This window comes from Dasypus novemcinctus, chromosome 2, assembly GCF_030445035.2.
Source record: "Dasypus novemcinctus isolate mDasNov1 chromosome 2, mDasNov1.1.hap2, whole genome shotgun sequence".
Classification (NCBI taxonomy): Eukaryota; Metazoa; Chordata; class Mammalia; order Cingulata; family Dasypodidae; genus Dasypus; species Dasypus novemcinctus.
In genome coordinates this window covers 161,052,949-161,072,772 of record NC_080674.1, presented here as the reverse complement: position 1 = coordinate 161,072,772, position 19,824 = coordinate 161,052,949, and the positions used below count along the sequence as shown (strand labels likewise).

Sequence of the window (19,824 nt, the reverse complement as noted above, 5' to 3'; positions counted from 1 at the left end):
ATGTGGTAGTGATCCCTTGGTGCCAGGGAGGCTCATCCCCGGGTGTTGTGTCCCACGCTGGGGGGAATGCATCACATCTACACGCTGAGTTTGGCTGTGAGAGTGGCCACATTTGAGTAACATGAAGGCTGTCAGGAGGAAACCCCCAGGCACAATGCTACTCTAGGCCTTGTTCTTATTGCAGGTGTATAGGCTCAAAAGTGTAGCCATTAGTATCAAGAGCCCACTGTTGGGCCCTCCTTCCTTCCTGGTTCTTGCCGTTGCACCTGGAGGATTGCTGCTGCTCTCCCAGGGCCCACAACAGTGACCCCCCAGCCAGGAGCCCAGTACCCCCCCAGCTGTTGTTTTTAATTGTTTCCACTATAAGTATATATAGACATTACCATATACCCTGGGCATATGCCCTGTATAACTTCCTGTCAACCATATATATCTTGTCAATAACATCCCATATCAGTATTCCTCCGCTGCCATTGTTGAACCACTCTGTGATCCAAAACTTCCCGTAAAGTGAATCCCAACATAATGTCAGCTTCAGAAGAGTCTTAGATCACCGAAATTCTTATATACAATATACAGTATTTCCCCAGATCCACCATAAAACCTTTTCCCTTCCACAGCAATAATCTTTTAACTTATTCATATCATATTTCCTGAAACTGATGTACAGATTCCGAAACTATAGTTTTCAAACAAGGTAACATTTGTGCTTACTATGTGGTCCATACTTTAGGTTGTACAGTTTTCTAAATTTTTTAGTTATCCTATGTTTTGTCTTATGGATTTCATTATTAGTCTGTCATCCCCTATATGTTTTTGGTGTAATATTAGCTGTTTTATATTCATCCTCGTGTACTCTCACATAACTCCTCTTTTGCCCCCTTATTTACCTTTGTTCCATCCATTGCACATCCATTTTCCCCTCCCCTTAGGGCCCACAACGCCTGCCAATCTAATGCCCTGGGAGCCATCCTTTCTCACAAGAGATACAGCTCTCTCTATTCGACGGCATTAGTCTTCCCCAGGATATGGGTCCACCCCACCCAATGGTAGAACCCACCTTGGCAAAATGAGCCTTCAGCCATTCCCTCCGGAGTCCGTGCCGCATCAGACCATACCCCCTGAGCGTCCTAACCAGGTAACCCTCCTACTTATACTTTGATATGTTTTACTCAACATTTAGTTCTCAATGAACTTCTGACACTCTCCCATGTTTGTATGTTGCCCCTCCCTCCCACCTATTTCTTGGACCATATTACCCCTCTTCCCATCCCCAGCCCCCCTCAAACCCAGAAAACCCCACCCAAAGGTAACCCCTTGCCCCCATTTTGTCCCTTCTTTGTGCTCATACTTACCGCCAGCTCATCACAGATTCCACCCCTGCAGACATTAACTCACATCCTTCCTCCACCCCCCGATTTCCAGTAAGCCACTTTTCCAGACTCTAGCTCTCTGAGGCAGTTAACTTATTTCATATCATTGAGGTCATATAGTATTTGTCCTTCAATGCCTGGGTTGCTTCACTCAACATAAGATTCTCAAGGTTCATCCATGTTATCACGTGCGATTGTAGTGTATTGGTTCTTACAGCTGAGTAGTATTCCATTGTGTGTATATACCACATTTTATTGATCCACTCATCTGTTGATGGACATTTGGATTGATTCCAACTTTTGGCGATAGTGAACAATGCTGCTATGAACATTGGTGTACATATATCGGTTTGTGTCCTTGTTTTCAGATCTGATGGGTATATACCCAGCAGTGGTATTGCTGGGTCATATGGCAAATCTATGGATAATTTTTTGAGAAACTGCCAAACTGTCCTCCAGAATGGTTGGATCCTTCTGCATTCCCACCAGCAATGGATGAGTGTTCCCCTTTCTTCACATCCTCTCCAGCATTTGTATTCTACTGTTTTTTTCATGGCTGCCAATCTTATGGGAGTAAGATGGTATCTCATTGTAGTTTTGATTTGCATTTCCCTGATAGCTAGAGATTTGGAGCATTTTTTCATGTGCTTTTTAGCCATTTGTATTTCTTCTTTGGAGAAGTGTCTGTTTAAATCTTTTTCCCATTTTTTAAATGGGTTGTTTATCTTTTTGTTTTTGAGATATATGAGTTCTTTATATATGCAAGTTATAAGTCTCTTATCAGATATATGGTTGCCAAATATTTTCTCCCATTGTGTGGGTTCCCTTTTTACTTTCTTGACAAACTCCTTTGAGGTGCAGAAGGCTTTAATTTTGAGGTAGTCCCATTTATCTATTTGTTCTTCTGCTGCTCGTGCTTTTGGTGTGATATTCATGAAGCCATTTCCTATTACAAGGTCCTGTAGATGTTTCCCTACACTGCTTTCTAAGGTCTTTATGGTCTTGGCTCTTATATTTAGGTCTTTGATCCATCTTGAGTTGATCTTTGTATAAGGTGTGAGATGGTAATCCTCTTTCATTCTTCTACATATGGCTATCCAGTTCTCCAGGCACCATTTGTTGAATAGGCCATTCTCTCCCAGTTGAGAGGGTTTGGTGGCTTTATCGAATATTATATGGCTATATACATGAGGTTCTATATCTGAACTTTCAATTCGATTCCATTGGTCTGTGTGTCTCTCCTTATGCCAGTACCATGCTGTTTTCACTACTGTAGCTTTGCAGTATGTTTTGAAGTCAGGAGGTGTGATTCCTCCTATTTCGTTTTTCTTTTTCAATATGTCTTTGGCTATTCGGGGCCTCTTTTTATTCCAAATAAATTTCATAGTTAGTTTTTCTAGTTCCTTAAAGAAGGCTGTGTTGATTTTTATTGGGATTGCATTGAATGTGTAGATCAGTTTTGGTAGGATAGACATCTTGATAATATTCAGTCTTCCTATCCATGAACAGGGAATATTCTTCCATTTATTTAGGTCTTCTTTGATTTCCTTGAACAATCTTGTATAGTTCTCGATGTATAAGTTTTTTACCTCTTTAGTTAAATTTATTCCTAAGTATTTGATTTTTTTATTTACTATTGTGAATGGTATTTGTTTCTTGATTTCCTCCTGATCTTGCTCATTATTGGTGTACAGAAATGCTACTGATTTTTGCGCATTGAAATTATAACCTGCGACTTTGCTAAACTCATTTATGAGTTCTAGGAGCTTTGTTGTAGATCTCTCAGGGTTTTCTACATATAGGATCATGTCATCTGCAAATAATGAAATTTTGACTTCTTCCCTTCCAATTTGAATGCCTTTTATATCTGGTTCTTGTCTCAGTGCTCGAGCAAGTACTTCCAAGACAATGTTAAATAGGAGCGGAGACAATGGGCATCCTTGTCTTGTTCCTGAGTTTAGAGGGAAGGATTTCAGGATTTCGCCATTGTAAACAATGTTGGCTTTAGGTTTTTCATATATACTCTTTATCATGTTCAAAAAGTTTCCTTGTATTCTGATCTTTTGGAGTGTTTTTATCAGGAAGGGGTGCTGTATTTTGTCAAATGCCTTTTCTGCATCTATAGATATAATCATGTGGTTTTTTTCTCTCAATCTGTTTATATGGTGTATTACATTGATTGATTTTCTTATGTTGAACCATCCTTGCATACCTGGAATAAATCCCACTTGGTCATGGTGTATAATTCATTTAATGTGTTGTTGAATATGATTAGCAAGTATTTTGTTAAGTATTTTTGCGTCTAGGTTCATTAGAGAAATTGGTCTGTAATTTTCCTTTCTTGTGGTGTCTTTGTTTGGCTTTGGTACTAGGGTAATGTTGGCATCATAGAAGGAATTAGGCAGTGTTCCTTCTGTTTCGATTTTTTGGAATAGTTTCAACAGGATTGGTATTAGTTCTTTCCGGAATGTTTTGTAGAATTCACCTGTGAAGCCGTCTGGCCCTGGGCTCTTCTTAGTTGGGAGATTTTTAATGACTGATTCTATCTCTTTGCTTGTGATTGGTTTGTTAAGATCATCAATTTCTTCTTTCGTCAGTATGGGCTGCTTATGTATTTCTAGGAATTTGTCCATTTCCTCTAAATTGTCATTTTTGTTGGAATATAGTTTTTCAAAGTATCCTCTTATGATAGTCTTTATTTCTGTGGGGTCAGTGGTGGTATCACCTTTCTCATTTCTTATTTTGTGTATTTGCATCTTTTCTCTTTTTTTCTTTGTTAGTCTCGCTAAAGGTTTGTCAATTTTGTTGATCTTCTCAAAAAACCAGCTCTTGGTCTTGTTTATTTTTTCAAGTGCTTTCTTATTTTCTATTTCATTTAGTTCTTCTATTATCTTTGTTATTTCCTTCCTTCTTCTTCCTGTTGGGTTACTTTGTTGTTGTTTTTCTAATTCCGTCAAAAGTGCAGTTAGTTCTCCAATTTTTGCTCTTTCTTCTTTTTTGATATATGAATTTATGGCTATAAATTTCCCTCTCAGTAACTTAGGGCTTTTTTGATTTGTTTTAACATTGAGTTGCAGTTTTCTGAATACAAGTGCTTTACATCATTGGTTAAGTTTATTCCTGACTATTTGAGTGTTATCTGTCATATTTTATTTTCACCACTCTTTTGACAATTCTAGTTACTTTTATTGATATGATCTTCATTTCTAGACTCTCTTCCAGGCACCTCTCTCCTGTCTTTTCTTTTCAGGCTCTAGCATACTTTTTAGTATTTCCTGAAATTCTGGTTTCTTGCTTAGAAATTCTCAGTTTCTGTGTATCTGTGAATATTCTAATTTCACCCTCATTTTTGAATGACAATCTTGTTGGATATAAGATTCTTGGCTGGAAGTTTTTCTCTTGTAGTGTCTTAAATATATCAGATCACTGTCTTCTTGCCTCCATGGTTTCTGGTGAGAAATCAGCACTTAATCTTATTGGATATCCCTTATATGCTATGAAGTGCTTTTCTTTTGCTGCTCTCAGAATTCTCTCTTTGTCTTTTGCCTTTGACATTCTGATGAGTGTGTGTCTTGGAGTTGGTCTATTTGTTTTTTTTCAGATGGGAGTATGTTGTGCTTCTTGGACAGGGATATCTATGTCCTTCCATAGGGTTGGGAAATTTTCTACCATTATTTCTTTAAATATTCCTTCTGCCCCTTTTCCCTTTTCTTCTCCTTCTGGGATACCCAACACATGTATGTTTACATTTAGTTCCCTGAGACCTTGCTCAATTTTTTCCATTCTTTTCTTCATCTCTTCTTTTGTATGCTCACTTTCAGAGGCAATTTCTTCAAGCTCACCAATCCTTTCTTCTGCCTCCTCAAATCTGCTATTATAGGATTCCAATGTTTTTTAAATTTCATTGATTGCACCTTTCATTCCCATAAGATCTGCTATTTTTCTACGTATGCTTTCAGATTCTTCTTTGTGCTCATCCAACGTCTTCTTAATATCCTTAATCTCTTTAGTCATCTCATTGAATTTATTAAGGAGATTTGTTTGAACGTCTATGATTAGTTGTCTCAACTCCTTTATGTCATCTGGAGGCTTATCTTGTTCCTTTAACTGGGCCATATCTTCCTGTTTCTTGGTGTGGATTGTAATGTTTTGTTGGTGTCTTTGCAACTGGCTTACTAGAGCATTTATTCTGGGTGCAGTTTTTCTCTTTAGTTTAGGGCTTCCTATCATTTCTCCCTTGCTTGTTGTGTAGTAGGAGCCAAGCATGTAGTTGATACTGTAAGCTGGGGAGGCTCAAGCTGCCCTCATTGCATAAGGGACCAATGAAGCTTCTTCCAACTTTCTCCTTTGCCAGGGGTAGGGAGAGCATCACAGCTATGTGGAATAATCTATGTGCAGGCCTAGACTGTAGTTGCCCAAAGAGACTAATGAAGCTTCACATCCCTTTCTCCCCTGCCTGGGGCAGGGATGGAGCTGCAGGTGTGCACAGCAATCTATGCAGTGCTGGCCCAAGATGACCGCAGTTGCCCTGGTAGACTTCTGATTTTCAGTCTATAGCAGCCAAAGTTCCCTGCAGTTACCTGTATAGGCTGGTGCAGGGCTCCTCAGCCTCCTCCCTGCCAGAGGCGGGACTGAAGCCTAGGTTAGGGCTGCAGGCTGATCTGCGTGAAAGAAACTGGTTCCTGCCGACACTGAGAATTTCAGTCACCCCAGCTTCCCCTCAGGCAGGGGGTGGGGTCAGGATGGTAGCTACTGGCCTCTTTCTGACTTGGGCTGGTTTACACCCCAGCTGTTCCCAGGGTTATATCTTAGCCAGCCAAGTCTACCAATCAGTAGTCGAAATCAGCAGCCAATCGTCTCCTCCTTCCGGTTCTGGGAAATGGAGCTTCCAATTAAAGCCACAGAGCAGCTGCTGGGGCGGCTCTTGCTGCCAGAGTAGGACAATCACCAGCCTCCATCGCTTGGCTGGTAATTTCCCAGAGAGGCTGGCGCAGGTCCCTGCAGATTCCTCCCTGCTGGAGGTGGCACTGGGGCCTAGGCTAGACCTGCAATATGATCTGGATGGGAAGAAGCTGGTCCCCACCAGCACTGGCATTTTCAGTCTACCCCACTTCCCCTTGTGCCAGGTGCAGAGTTAAGATGGCAGCTCCCAGCTGACCTGGACAGGCTCAAACCTTAGCTGTTCTCAGGATCATACTGTAGCCCACTGAATTTCCTTATCATAGCTGAAATTGGTGCCCAACCATCTCTTCCTCCCCTCTTTTGGGGAAGTGGAGCTTTCAATTCCAGCTGCGGAACAGCTTCCAAGGTGGCTTGTGCCTCCAGTGGAGGATGGGAACCAGCCTGGTGGCGTGGAGTGCTCTGCTTACAAGTCTTCCCTGCAGATGGGCAGTCTCCTCCTTCCACTCCTTCAAAGACATTGCAGGATGCTCTCCTGGTCTCCTGGAGCCCCCAAACAGGTGCTTCAACTAGCTCCAGAGAGTCTGGGTGTTTGCTAACTGCCCTGTAGCAGGATCTGACTCTAGGAGGTCCTCACTCCACCACCATCTTGCTGGTTCTATCCCATAAGTTTTGATAAGTTCTGTTCTCAGTTTCATTTGACTCAATATAGTTACTGATTTAACTTGCAATATCTTCTTTGACTCACTGATTATTTAGAAGTGTGTTGTTTAGACTCTATACATTTGGGAATTTACCTTTCTCCTGTCTATTATTGATTTCCAGTTTCATTCCATTATAATCTAAGAAGGTGCTTTGTATAATTTTAATCTTTTTATATTTATTGAGAGCTGCATTGTGCCCTAACATGTGGTCTATTCTGGAGAAAGATCCATGAGCACTTGAGAAGAATGTATAACCCACTGGGTTTGGATGGAACATTCAGTATATGTCTGTTAGGTCTAACTTGTTTATCATATTGTTCAAGTTCTCTGTATCCTTGTTGATCTTCTCTCTAGCTGTTCTATCTAATGCTGTGAGTAGTGTGTTGAAGTCTCCAAAGATTATTGTGCAGATGTCTATTTCTCCCTTCAGTTTTGCCAGAGTTTGTCTCATGTATTTTGGGGCACCTTGGTGAGATGCATAGGTATTTATGACTGTTTTATCTTCCTGGTGAATTGTCCCTTTTATTAATAGATAATGACCTTCTGTATCTCTTATAAATATTTTGCATTTAAAATCTGTTTTTTTCTGATATTAGTATAACTGCCCTTGCTCTTTTTTGGTTACTATTTGCATGGAGTACGTTTTTCCAACCTTTCACTTTCAGTCAGTTTATATCCCTGGGTCTAAGGTAAGTCTCTTGTAAGCAGCATATGGATTGTTTGTTTGTTTTAATCCATTATGTCAGGCTATATCTTTTGATTGGGAAGTTTAATCCATTCCCATTCAAATAATGCAATACTATAAATGCATTATTTACTTCCACCATTTTATTCTTTGGTTTTCATAGGTCATATTCTATTTTCATCTGTCTTTTTACTCTTTTGATTATCCTTTCTGCTATTCTTTCTTCTATACTCTCATCCAAACCTCTCTCCTGTCCTTTTTTTTTTTTTTCAAGCTCTAAAGCTAACTTCAATATTTCCTGCAAAGGTGGATTCTTTTTTATGAACTCTCTTAGTTTCTGTTTGTGATCATTTTATACTCACCTTCATATCTGAAGGACAATTTTGCTGGATAAAGAATTCTCATTATCACACCACTCTCTTCTTGCATCCATGGTTTCCTATGAGAAATCCACTTACATCTTAATGGGCATCCCTTGTAAGTGATGGTTTGCTTTTCCCTTGCTGCTTTGAGAATTTCTCTTTATCTTTGACATTTGACATTCTGAGTTGTATGTGCCTTAGAGTAGGTCTATTTGGAATTATTTTTATTTGAGTACAGTGAGCTTCTTGGACATGTAAATTCATTTCTCTTGTGAGAGTTGGAAATTTTTCAGCTATTATTTCCTCAAATACTCTTTCTGCCCCTTTTTCCTTCTCTTCTCTTTCTGGAACTACCATGACACATATGTTGTTATGTTTCATGTTGTCATTCAACTACCTGAGCCTCTGCTCAATTTTTTCTATTCTTTTCTCTCTCCAATATTTTCTTTTTTCAAATTCAGATGTTCTGTCTTTGATATCACTTATTCTTTCTTCTCTCATTTCAAGTCTGTTGTTGTATGCCTCTAATTTTTTTTTATTTTTTATTTTTTTATCCCCCCTATTGTGTCTTTCATTCCCATGAACTCTGTTACTTTTCTATTGATTCCAAATTCTTTGTGCCCACTCAGTGTCATCTTGATGTTGTTTATCTCTTTAGTCATATTGTCTTTCAATGCATTCATTCAATTTTAGAAATTTGTGTGCATCTTGTCAATTAGTTCTCTCAAATCCTGAATCTCTTCTGGGCCTTTGATATATTCTTTTTCTTGGGCCATGTCTTCCATTTTCTTAGTATGGCTCATAATTTTTTAGCTGATGTCTAGGCATCTAATCAGGATGATAATTTACTCAGATGCTCAATTTCTTTCTTTTTCATAGGAATTTAGTAGTGGGAAGCTGTATTTTACTGCTACTCATTTTTTTTTAAGATTTATTTTATTTCTCTCTCCCCACCCTCTTGTTGTTTGCACTTGCTATGTCTGCTCATCTTTTTTGTTTCTTTAGGAGGCACCAGAAACAGAACCCAGAACCTCTGATGTGGGAGGGAGGAGCTTAATAGCTTAAGCTACCTCTGCTCCCTGCTTTCTTGTGTCTCTCATTATGCTTTTTCTCTTATGTCTCTTGTTGCATCGTCCTGCCACATCAGCTCAGCCTGTCGCAACAGCTTGCCATCCTGCTCATCCTGTTTAGGAGGCACCAGGAAACTCTGCTGCCTGCTCTGTTGTGTCTCTCCTTATGTTTTTCTTCTTGTGTCTCTTGTTGCATCATCTTGCTTTGTCAGCTTACCATGCCTGCCTGTCACACCAGCTTGCTGTCTTCTCTAGGAGGCACCAGGAACTGAACCATGAACCTCCCATGTGGTCAGGAGCCCAATCACTTGAACCATATCCACTTCCCACTGCTACTCTTTGATTCTGGTTTGACCTGGATTGTTAGGAATGTCCCTGTTAGTTGCACAAAACTGGGCTCTGAACCCAGTAATGGGTTCCAGACCTGCTTCCTAGGGCCTTGGAGAGAGAGGCTCTAAAGGCTGGATGGAAAAAGTCTCTCTTACTTTTTTATTTTTAATTTTCTAACATGCACTTCCTTGGCCTGTCTGCAGGTGGCGCTCATTGGAAGCCCTCTCTGTTCAATGCCTGTTCAAAGTGTGTTTGCTGCAACACAGATGGATCAATGTGATAGAGGTTCTTTCCTGGAGGCTAAGAGCCTTGTAATTCAAACTTTTTGAGACAGTTCTCTAGCCTTCTCTGGCAACCCCTCCCTTTTCCCAGGCAGGAAATAATTCCACTCCCTTCTGCCTCCTCAACAGTCAGTCCAGGATAGAAGAGAGGGAGATTGAGAAGGTTGGATCTCTTTAGTCTTATGCTGGCTCCCAGGGCAGACAAGAGCATTGTCCTAACCAGCCTTGAAGGACTGGTTGGAAATTGCTGACGAAATCTGTGGGTCAGAAGCTGAGTCAGCCTTAGTGTGTGTCCCTCTCTCCCCCCTTTCCTGGGGCAATTGATCCCTGGAGCCCCCATTTGTCTGTAGCCAGCTCCAAGCCCTGAGAATTCTAAATTGTCTTTAGCGTAGGGGAGGGTGCTAGCAGTAGTAGCCACTGGTTTCAACTCACAGTTTTGCTGTAGCAATACCCCTCCTTTGTCCCTCTCTCTTCTGGGTGGTGCCAGCCTTCACGTGGTGTCCTATACCCTAGAAAATCTTTTTCCAGGCTGTTTCAGCCAGTACTCTAGCTAATTTTCAGCAAGAGAAGAATCCTGTGTCTTTCTAGTCTGCTATCTTCCCAGAAGTCTCTATTTGCAGTTGGTTTTGAAGTTCTTGCAGTCCTTTTAACTACCAATTCCTTTTGTACCATTGTACAATCGTGCTATTTTGTCATATATTTTACTTTTATGTATGCTATAAATCCACAATACATTGCTACTATTTTTGCTTTAAACCAGAGATTATCAAACTTTTTCTTAAAGGGCAAGATAGTAAATATTTTATGCATGTAGTCCACACAGCCTTACTGCAACCACTCAGCTTTGCCATTGTAACTCAAAATCAGCTATGGACAATAGGGTAATCAATGGGCATGGCTGTGTTCCAATAAAACTTTATTCATAAAAATAGTTATTTGGCTCATGGACTGTTTTGCTGATTCCTGTTTTAGAAAACCAAATCTCTTTTAGAGCAATTAAAAATAAGGCAAAATGTCTTTTAGATTTCCCTTCATTTTAACTATTTCCAAAGATCTTCATTTCTTTTTTTATTGAAGTATATCATTCATACATGAAGACACATAAACAATAAGTGTATAGTAAAGATTGCAAACTTACAAAATAAACATATATAACATCACACAAGGGTCTCATACATCACCCCTCCACCAACTCTTTGCGTTGGTGTGAAATGTTTGTTACAAACTATGCAAGAGCATCATCGAAATATTATTACTAACTATATTCCTTATCTTACATTTGGTGTATTTTTCCCCCAACCCATACTATTTTTTTAAAATATATTTTTGTTACAGATATTGTGAACGTGCAAGACAATCATACAGATGTGTAGATTTCCCATGCAACTCCACACCCTGGTGGAACATTTGTTACAGATTATGAGATAATATCATCAGACTATTACCACCAATCATGGTCTATAGCATATATTTGGTATACTTTTTCTACATACCTCCATTATCAACACAGTACAGCTTGGCATTGATGCAAGAATACTATAGTATTGCTGTTAACCACAGTCTATAGGTCACACCAATTGTAGTTTTCCCATGTTTCTCCATATTCCCATCACCCTGCAACAGTGGTGTACATCTGCTCTAGCTCACAGAAGGACTATCTCGCATTTGTGCCCTTAACCACAATTATCAACCACCTCTGGATTCACTGTTATTCAGTCCCTAGATTATTCTTTAACTTTCTTTCTATTGACACTTCCCCAGACTACCTTTTTCAGTCACAATCCCATTTATAAACCAGTTCCTGCTCACTATAATGTGTTACTATCAACTCCATCTCCACACTTTCACAGTCAAGTTAATTAAAACTTCTACGTACATTAAGCATCCATAGTTCTTCTCAGCCCTCCTCTTATCTCCTTATAACCTATAATCTACGTTTTAATTCCATGTGTTTATTATTTGTATTTAGTTCATATTAATGAGACCATGCAATATTTGTCCTTTTGTGTCTGGCTTACTTCGCTTAGTATAATGTTTTCAAGACTCATCCATGTTATCACATATGTCCCAATTTCATTTCTATTTATTGTAGCATAGTATTCCATCATACATATATACCACATTTTGTTTACCCATTCAATGGTGGATGGACACTTGGGTTGTTTCCATCTTTTGGCAATTGTGAACAACACCACTATGAACATTGGCGTGCAGATGTCTGTTCATGTCATAGTTTTTAGTTCTTTTGGGTATATTCCTAGTAGAGGAATTACTGGATCATCTGGAAGTTCTATATTTAGCTTCCTGAGGAACTGCCAAAAGAGGCTCCACCATTTTACACTCCCATGAACAATGAAGGAGTGATCCTATTTCTCCACATCCTCTCCAGCACTTATTGTTGTCTGTTTTTTTAATAATGGCCATTCTATGTGGTGTTAGATGATATTTCAGTGTTGTTTTAAATTGCATTTCCCTAATAGCTAGTGATATGGAACATTTTTTCATGTGCTTTTTGGCCATTTGTATTTCTTCTTTGGAGAAATGTCTATTTAAATCTTTTGCCCCTTTTAAATTGGATTGCTTTCTCTTTTACTGTTGAGTTGTATGATCTCTTTATATAGAATGGAAATCAAACCCTTATTGGATAAGTGGTTTCCAAATATTTTCTTCCATCGAGTGGGCTGCCTTTCACCTTTTTGATGAAGTCCTTTGAATCACAGAAATGTTTAAGTTTGAGGAAGTCCAATTTATCCATTTTTTTTTTTTATTGTTGTTGCTCATGCTTTTGGTGTAAGGTTTAAGAATCCACCACCTATTACCAGGTCTTGAAGATGTTTCCCTACATTTCCTTCTAGGAGCTTTATTGTACTTCCTTTTATATTTAAGTCTTTGATCCATTTTGAGTTAATTTTTGTATAAGGTGTGAGGTAGGGGTCTTCTTTCTTTCTTTTGGCTATGGATATCCAGTTCCCCAACACCATTTGTTGAATAAACTGTTCTGCCCCAACTGGGAGGGCTTGACAGGTTTGTCAAAAATCACTTGACCATAGATGTGAGGGTCTGTTTCTGAACCATCAATTCAGTTCCATTGGTCTATGTGTCTACCTTTATGCCAATACCATGCTGTTTTTACCACTGTAGCTAGATAATATGATTTAAAATCTGAAAGTGAGAGTCTCCAACTTCACTTTTCCTTTTTAAGATGTTTCTAGTTATGTGGGGCCTCTTACCCTTCCAGATAAATTTGATAATTGTGTTTTCCATTTGCTTAAAAAATGCTGGTGGAATTTTTATTGGGATTGCATTGAATCTGTATATCAATTTGGGTAGAATTGACATCTAAATGATATTTAGTCTTCCAAACCATGAGCATGGAATGTTCTTCCAATTATTTAGATTTTTAAAATTTCTTTTAGCAATGCATTATAGTTTTCTGAATACAAATGCTTTGTATTCTTGGTTAAATTTATTCCCAAATATTTGATTCTTTTAGTTGCTATTGTAAATGGAATTTTTTCCCCAACTTCCTTCTCAGATTGTGCATTATTAGTGTATAGAAACACTCTTTATTTCTTCTTGTAGATCTAAGTCTGTCTCTGGTATCACATTCCTTTTTCCTGAAGAACTTTAATATTTCTTATAGCACAGATCTGCTGGTAATGAATTATCTGACTTTACTTGTATAAAAAGGTATTCATTTCTCTTTATTTTTGAACAGTATTTTCGCTGGGTATAAAATTCTGGGTTGACAGTATTTTTCTCTCAATACTTTTATTTTTATTATTTATTTATTTAATTTCTCTCCCCTCCCCCCACCCCCGCCCTGGTTGTCTGTTCCCTGTGTCTGTTTGCTACGTGTTCTTTGTCCACTTCTGTTGTCAGCGGCATGGGAATCTGTGTTTCTTTTCCTTGCGTCATCTTGTTCTGTCAGCTCTCTGTGTGTGTGGCGCCATTCCTGGGCAGGCTGCACTTTCTTTCGCACTGGGTGGCTCTCCTTATGGGGCACACTCCTTGCAGGTGGGGCTCCCCTACACAGGGGACACCCCTGCGTGGCAGGGCACTCCTTGCGCACATCAGCACTGCACATGGGCCAGCTCCACATGGGTCAAGGAGGCCCAGGGTTTGAACCACGGACCTCCCATGTGGTAGACGGATGCCCTATCCTTTGGGCCAAGTCCATTTCCCTCTCATTACTTTTAAAATAATCACTTTATTGTCTTCTAGATTGCATATTTCTGATGAGAGGGAGCCTGCAATTCTTATATTTGTTCTTCCTGAAAAATGTCATTCTTCTCTAGCTACCTTCAAGATATTTTCTTTAATTTTGATTTTCAGCCATTGAATAAAGTAGGTCTATGTGAGTGTGTGTGTGTTTCAATGTTTATCTTGTTGTTTTTGGTGTTTTTTTCTCTGAACTTTTTTTTTTAAGATTTATTTTTATTTATTTCTCTCCCCTTCCCCCCCCAGTTGTCTGTTCTCTGTGTCCATTTGATGCTGGTTCTTCTTTGTTCACTTCTGTTGTTGTCAGTGGCATGGGAATCTGTGTTTCTTTTTGTTGCATCATCTTGCTGTGTCAGCTCTCCGTGTGTGTGGCACCATTCTTAGGCAGGCTAAACTTTCTTTCGCTCTGGGTGGCTCTCCTTACGGGGCGCACTCCTTGCACATGGGGCTCCCCTACACAGGGACACCCCTGCATGGCACGGCACTCCTTGCACGCATCAGCACTATGCATGGGCCAGCTCCACATGGGTCAAGAAGGCCTGGGATTTGAACCGCGGACCTCCCATGTGGTAGATGGGCACTCTATCCATTGGGCCAAGTCTGCTTCCCTTTCTGAACTTCTTGATCTGTAGTTTTGTGCTTTTCATTATTTTTGGAAAATTTCTCTTCAGATACTTATTCTGCCACCTCCTTTATTCTCCTGGGAAATTCCAATTGTTTTTATGTAAGACTTTTGATACCTCCTCACCATTCTTGGGTGTAATTTCTATTGCCCTATCTTAAAGTTCACAGATTCTCTCCTTAGCTTAATTGAGTCTATCAAAAATTCTAGCAAAAGCATTCTTCATCTCTGTTACTGTTATTTTTATGACTAGCATTTCCATTTGACTTTTTCTTAAAATTTCCATCTCTCTACTGAACTCCCCATGTATTTCTATATGTTGTCCAAATCTACTTCAGAAATGCTATGAAATATTCAGAAATAGACATATCCTCAATTCCCTTTCCCTGATGAGATGATGGGGAGTCACATTATGGTTGAATCTATCTGTGAGAATATCCTTTTGTGGAAAATGACCAAGATACCCCAGAGATTCTCTACCAGAGTTACAAAATTTCAGAATCTCAGAATTCTAGAAGCTTGCCATTTTGGAATCTTGGAAGTTAGAATTTTAAAATATCATAGGGTTCTAGGGTTGAATTTTACAGCTTGAAAACCTCCAAGGATGGGAGTCTACCAACTCACAAGGCAACTGAGGTGTAAAAACAGAACAAACAGAACAGTCTTCCTTCAGGTAGAATGATGTTGCTAATGTACCAATGGAAGGAAGACAATCCCCGGTCAGTGTCCAAGTCACAACAAAAGCCAGCTCTCCCACCCCTTCCCCTATCCCATACATACCAGGAATAAGAAAATCACTGCTCTGAAGAAGAGAAGCTAAAGATAATCAGTATACATTTGTCTTCTTTAAAGTGGTTTATATACAACTGAATTTGGGGTCTTAATTCCTTCCTATAAAATGAAAAAAACAGGAGTATGTCCTAGCTTTCTTGAACAACCTTTTCCTAAAATTTGCTTTTCCAAATCTCTATCAATAATGAGAACCGATAAGACAGGATATTAAGGATTCTTTTAACCTCACTAAGCTACAATGATCTCATCTCTGAAGTGGGATCAGTTTCTGCTCTGTTTCCCTATTAAGCTCCAAAATGCTTTAATATGACAACAACAACAAAAATGTTCATAATATATTAAGTGAGAAGATTAGGTAATAGGACAATATGTATAGTATAATGTCCTTTTTAAAACTGAATGTCATTTTAAAAAATAAGTGTGTATGTGTGCATGTGTAGAAATAGTAGACCTCTGGGTGGTAAATTGTGTGTATGTTTGTTTTATTTTTGCTTATCTATATTTTCCAATTTTCTGTACTGAATTTAATTTATAGAGAACCAGAGTATATAAAAACTTCAAAGTTCTACACAAATATAAGAAATGATTATCATTGGTTCATGCATGACTCCTACCTGGATTTATTTATCGTCCCCTTTGATTTATGTCTGTGGTTCTCCACTGGGGAAAATTTCCCCACCCACCTCCGGGACATTTGGCAACATCCGGAAACATTTTTTTGCTTGTCACAATGCAGCAGGTCATGCTAATGGCATATAGTGGATAGAAGCCAGCAATGCTGCTAAACCTCCTACAGTACAGAGGACACACTTTCCTACTTAGAAGCAAGTTAAATTAAACACAGACTCAGGCAAGTTGACATCGAGTGAAAAAGTTCCAATTTAGTTTATATACATAATTCCCTCTTGAAAAACATTTAAGTTGTTTCAAATGTGCTCCTGTTATAAATGATGCTGCAAAGCATAGTGTTGTATGCAGCCTTAGGAAATGTGGGGAGATTTCTTCAGGAGGGATACAAAGGAGAGAACCAGCTGGGCAGTGGGCATGCCCCTCCTCCTTACCTTTGACAGTAGCTGTGAGCCTAGCAACAGGGATGGAGTCTAAAAATAGAGGCTAAAGAAAGAGGCAAGAGATTCTAGCATGGTGCCCTTTACATAAATTAAACATACACTGACCATAAATCTGTAATACACACTTTACAATAGGGGATAAAAGACAATATATCCTAAATACATCAGGATGGTTGCTATGGCAGGGAAAGGACTGGTGCAAAGCAGGGTTTCTCAACCTCGGCACTAGTGGTACTGTGCATCAGATAATCCTTTGTTGTGGGGGACTGTCCTGTGCATTGTAGGATGTTTAGCAGCATCCCTGCGTCTACCCTTTAGATATCAGCGCCACTTGTAATAAGCAAAAATGTCTCTAAATATTGCCAAATGTCCCCTGGGGGGAAAATTGTCCCCAGCTGAGAACCACTGGTATAGATAAAGAAGGAAAGATGAATAAACCAGGTGGTAGCTTTACATGGACCCGTGATGACAGGATGACAGTACACCAAGAGTATGATTATCCCAAACTTTGGCCCTTGAGCCCCTGAAAGAGTGATAAAAAAAAGTTACTGCCAAATTGCCTTCCAAAGCAGCTATACAAATTTGTACTCCCAGCAGAATATGAAAAGCTTTCTTTTCTGACGCCCTTGCCAACACCCGATATTTTAAACCACTTTTATGCTTTATTCTTTTTTATTTTGCCAATCTGATTTTGTAAAACTAATTAATTTCATTGTTTCTCTAAAGTTGAGCATCTCTTCATATGTTTGTTAGTGTTTGTATCTCCCTTCTGTATCTGATTTTTATATACGTTGTGTGTGTGCTTTTGACATCCAAGGGAAGAAGGCAAAGCCTTCTGTGAGAAGTTTTGTCATTAACACAGAAAACTTCCATTGCTTCATTATACATTAAATGTTTATTAAATGCTAGCACCATGCTTTCCTACGTTTTCCACTTACACAGTTTGGATGACGTGATGGCCAAACTCATTTCTAATATAAAAATTCTAGAAGACACAAAGCAACTTGAAAGAGAGAAAGTTGAATTGGGTGATTGGGAAAAAGAGAGCCCTAGATTCAAAGATGCAGCTGGGCAAAACAGGTCTTTGTTTTCAGGAGAGACTCTTCATAGCTCAACATTTCTCCAGATTCGTTCTTTCAACATCTACTTATTGAAGATCAGACAATGTGCTAGCTCTTGGCCAACCCTTGAAAAGATGGTTCTCTTCTCTAAAAACAGCCAAAGGCAGAAATTCAACTGTTCTGTCTGTAGATTTAAGGATATTGTCTTTAATGTATTCTTTGCTGATAAAATACTCTCTACCTTTAATCAGCTTTCCTTTGACCGTAACATCATTTTAAGAACTTTGGTGAATTCTCATCTCTAGCCATTTAGTAGATAAGGACAAAGGAGGCGGAATTTTCCCAAGTCCACAAAAACAACCAAAAGGAATGATAAGATTGTTAAAAGTCAGTTTATAATTTCCAGAATTGGAAACATCCTATTCTTGAAGACTAAAGAAAATTTGCCTCTGAGCTGCAGTTTCTTGTAAGCCCAACTTGCCTCATAAAGTTTATGAAGATCATAGGGCCTAACAATATAAAAAAAATAGATGACTTTATTGACAGCCAAGCACTGAAAAATTCAAAATATTGTAAAAATTGTTCATGCTATAGAGTCTCAGAACTGGAAGAATTCTGTGAAAATTGAGCCCAAACTTCCTTTGAATCATCATCCTCTCTACCACACTATTTTATTTTATTTTTTATTTAACACTTTTTAAAATTAAAGTTAATAGTTCACAGAGAAGAACACACTATTTTATAGACAAGCAAACTAAGGCTCATAGATGGCACATGACTTGTTCAGCAGTCACAAAGAAAATACCAGGTGGCAGACTTGGCCCAGTGGTTAGGACGTCTGTCTACCACATGGGAGGTCCGTGGTTCAAATCCCGGGCCTCCTTGACCCATGTGGAGCTGGTCTATGCGCAGTGCTGATGCGCGCAAGGAGTGCCATGCCACACAGGGGTGTCCCCCGAGTAGGGGCGCCCCATGCGCAAGGAGTGGGCCCCATAGGGAGAGCCGCCCAGCGTGAAAGAAAGTTTAGCCTGCCCAGGAATGGTGCCACACACACAGAGAGTTGACACAACAAGATGACACAACCAAAAGAAACACAGATTCCGGTGCCGCTGACAACAACAGAAGCAGACAAAGACGACGCAGCAAAAAGACACAGAAAACAGACAACCGGCGGCGGAGGGGGGAGGGGGGAGAAATAAATAAATAAATCTTAAAAAAAAAAAGAAAATACCAAATATTTTGCTGTCATTTTGACTCAGGAATTTTGTTATTCGTACATCAAAATGCATAATTACTGGCTTTTCTTTCCATGAAGTAGTTAAGACATTCTTGCCCTTTTGCCCAACCCTGGTTGTGCTTCCCATCTCAGTATGCCCCAGAGTTGGACCTGAGTTAAAGCACAAATATTACCTGGTTATTTTACAAAGAAACTGGGAGTTTAATGATTTCTACTTCAAACTTTATCAAATCCCTGCCTCAAAATAAACACATTAAAGTTAGCTCACCAAAACATCCTGTCCCTACAAAGTGTTCAGCACATCCCCTCTCTGGTCTGTGAAATGTTCCCTACAGTTCTGCCGTGCTGGGATTCTTTAATTCTAGGGGTGCTCCCTTCCAGGGCAATGGGAAACCAGGTGTCTTCTTCACCTGCAGGTTCCCTGGCCATCCTCATCCCCGCCTGGACCTGGTCCTCTCCCTGGTGGGCTCCGTGAGCAGCAGTGCCCTGGCCCTCATCATCCCGCCCCTGCTGGAGATCACCACCTACTACTCGGAGGGCCTGAGCCCCCTCACCGTCGCGAAGGACGCTCTGGTCAGCATCCTGGGCTTTGCGGGCTTTGTGGTGGGGACCTACCAGGCCCTCCATGAGCTCAGCCAGCCAGAACACTCTCTCACCTTTCCCAACTCCACCAGCACCTTGGAACAGTGACCAATCTTCAACTCAACCCTTTTCCTTTCAGCCCTAAACTGACATTTTAGCCTTGCTTGAGCAAAGATTCTTCTTTAATTCCTAATGTCTATATTTTTATGAGCTCATCCTGGTACTGGGCAAAGAGCACAGGAAGAGGGTCAGGAGATCTGAGTTCTAATCCTGACCCCTGCCATTTACTTCTCACCTGGCCAGGGCCACTTCCCCTTGGAAGCCTCACTTCCATAACTGTGGTTTAAGAGCCCAGCCTTGCCCACCTGGAAATGTTGTTGGGACATGTGAGAGTATGTGGACGAACACTCTTTATAAAGATAAAGTGCTCTAAGAATGTCAATGGTTCTAATTAGTTAATTCTATTTCCTGTGAAGGCCAACCCAAGAGACTTGAAGAGAACCTCTCTTTCTCCAAGCCTGGCTGAACTACTTCT

At 39.8% G+C, this 19,824-nt stretch overlaps 1 protein-coding gene across 1 annotated transcript in view; it reads left to right on the top strand.

The window, feature by feature from the left end:
• Positions 1 to 19,453, top strand: part of LOC101412732 (proton-coupled amino acid transporter 1-like) — a 48,640-nt gene extending 29,187 nt beyond the window's left edge. Inside the window, 2 exon segments of the mRNA XM_071218664.1 lie at positions 6,553 to 6,571; positions 19,124 to 19,453. Of these exon segments, the coding sequence (XP_071074765.1) occupies positions 6,553 to 6,571; positions 19,124 to 19,397 (293 nt within the window). The 3' untranslated portion in view covers positions 19,398 to 19,453.
• The last annotated feature ends 371 nt before the right edge of the window (positions 19,454 to 19,824 follow it).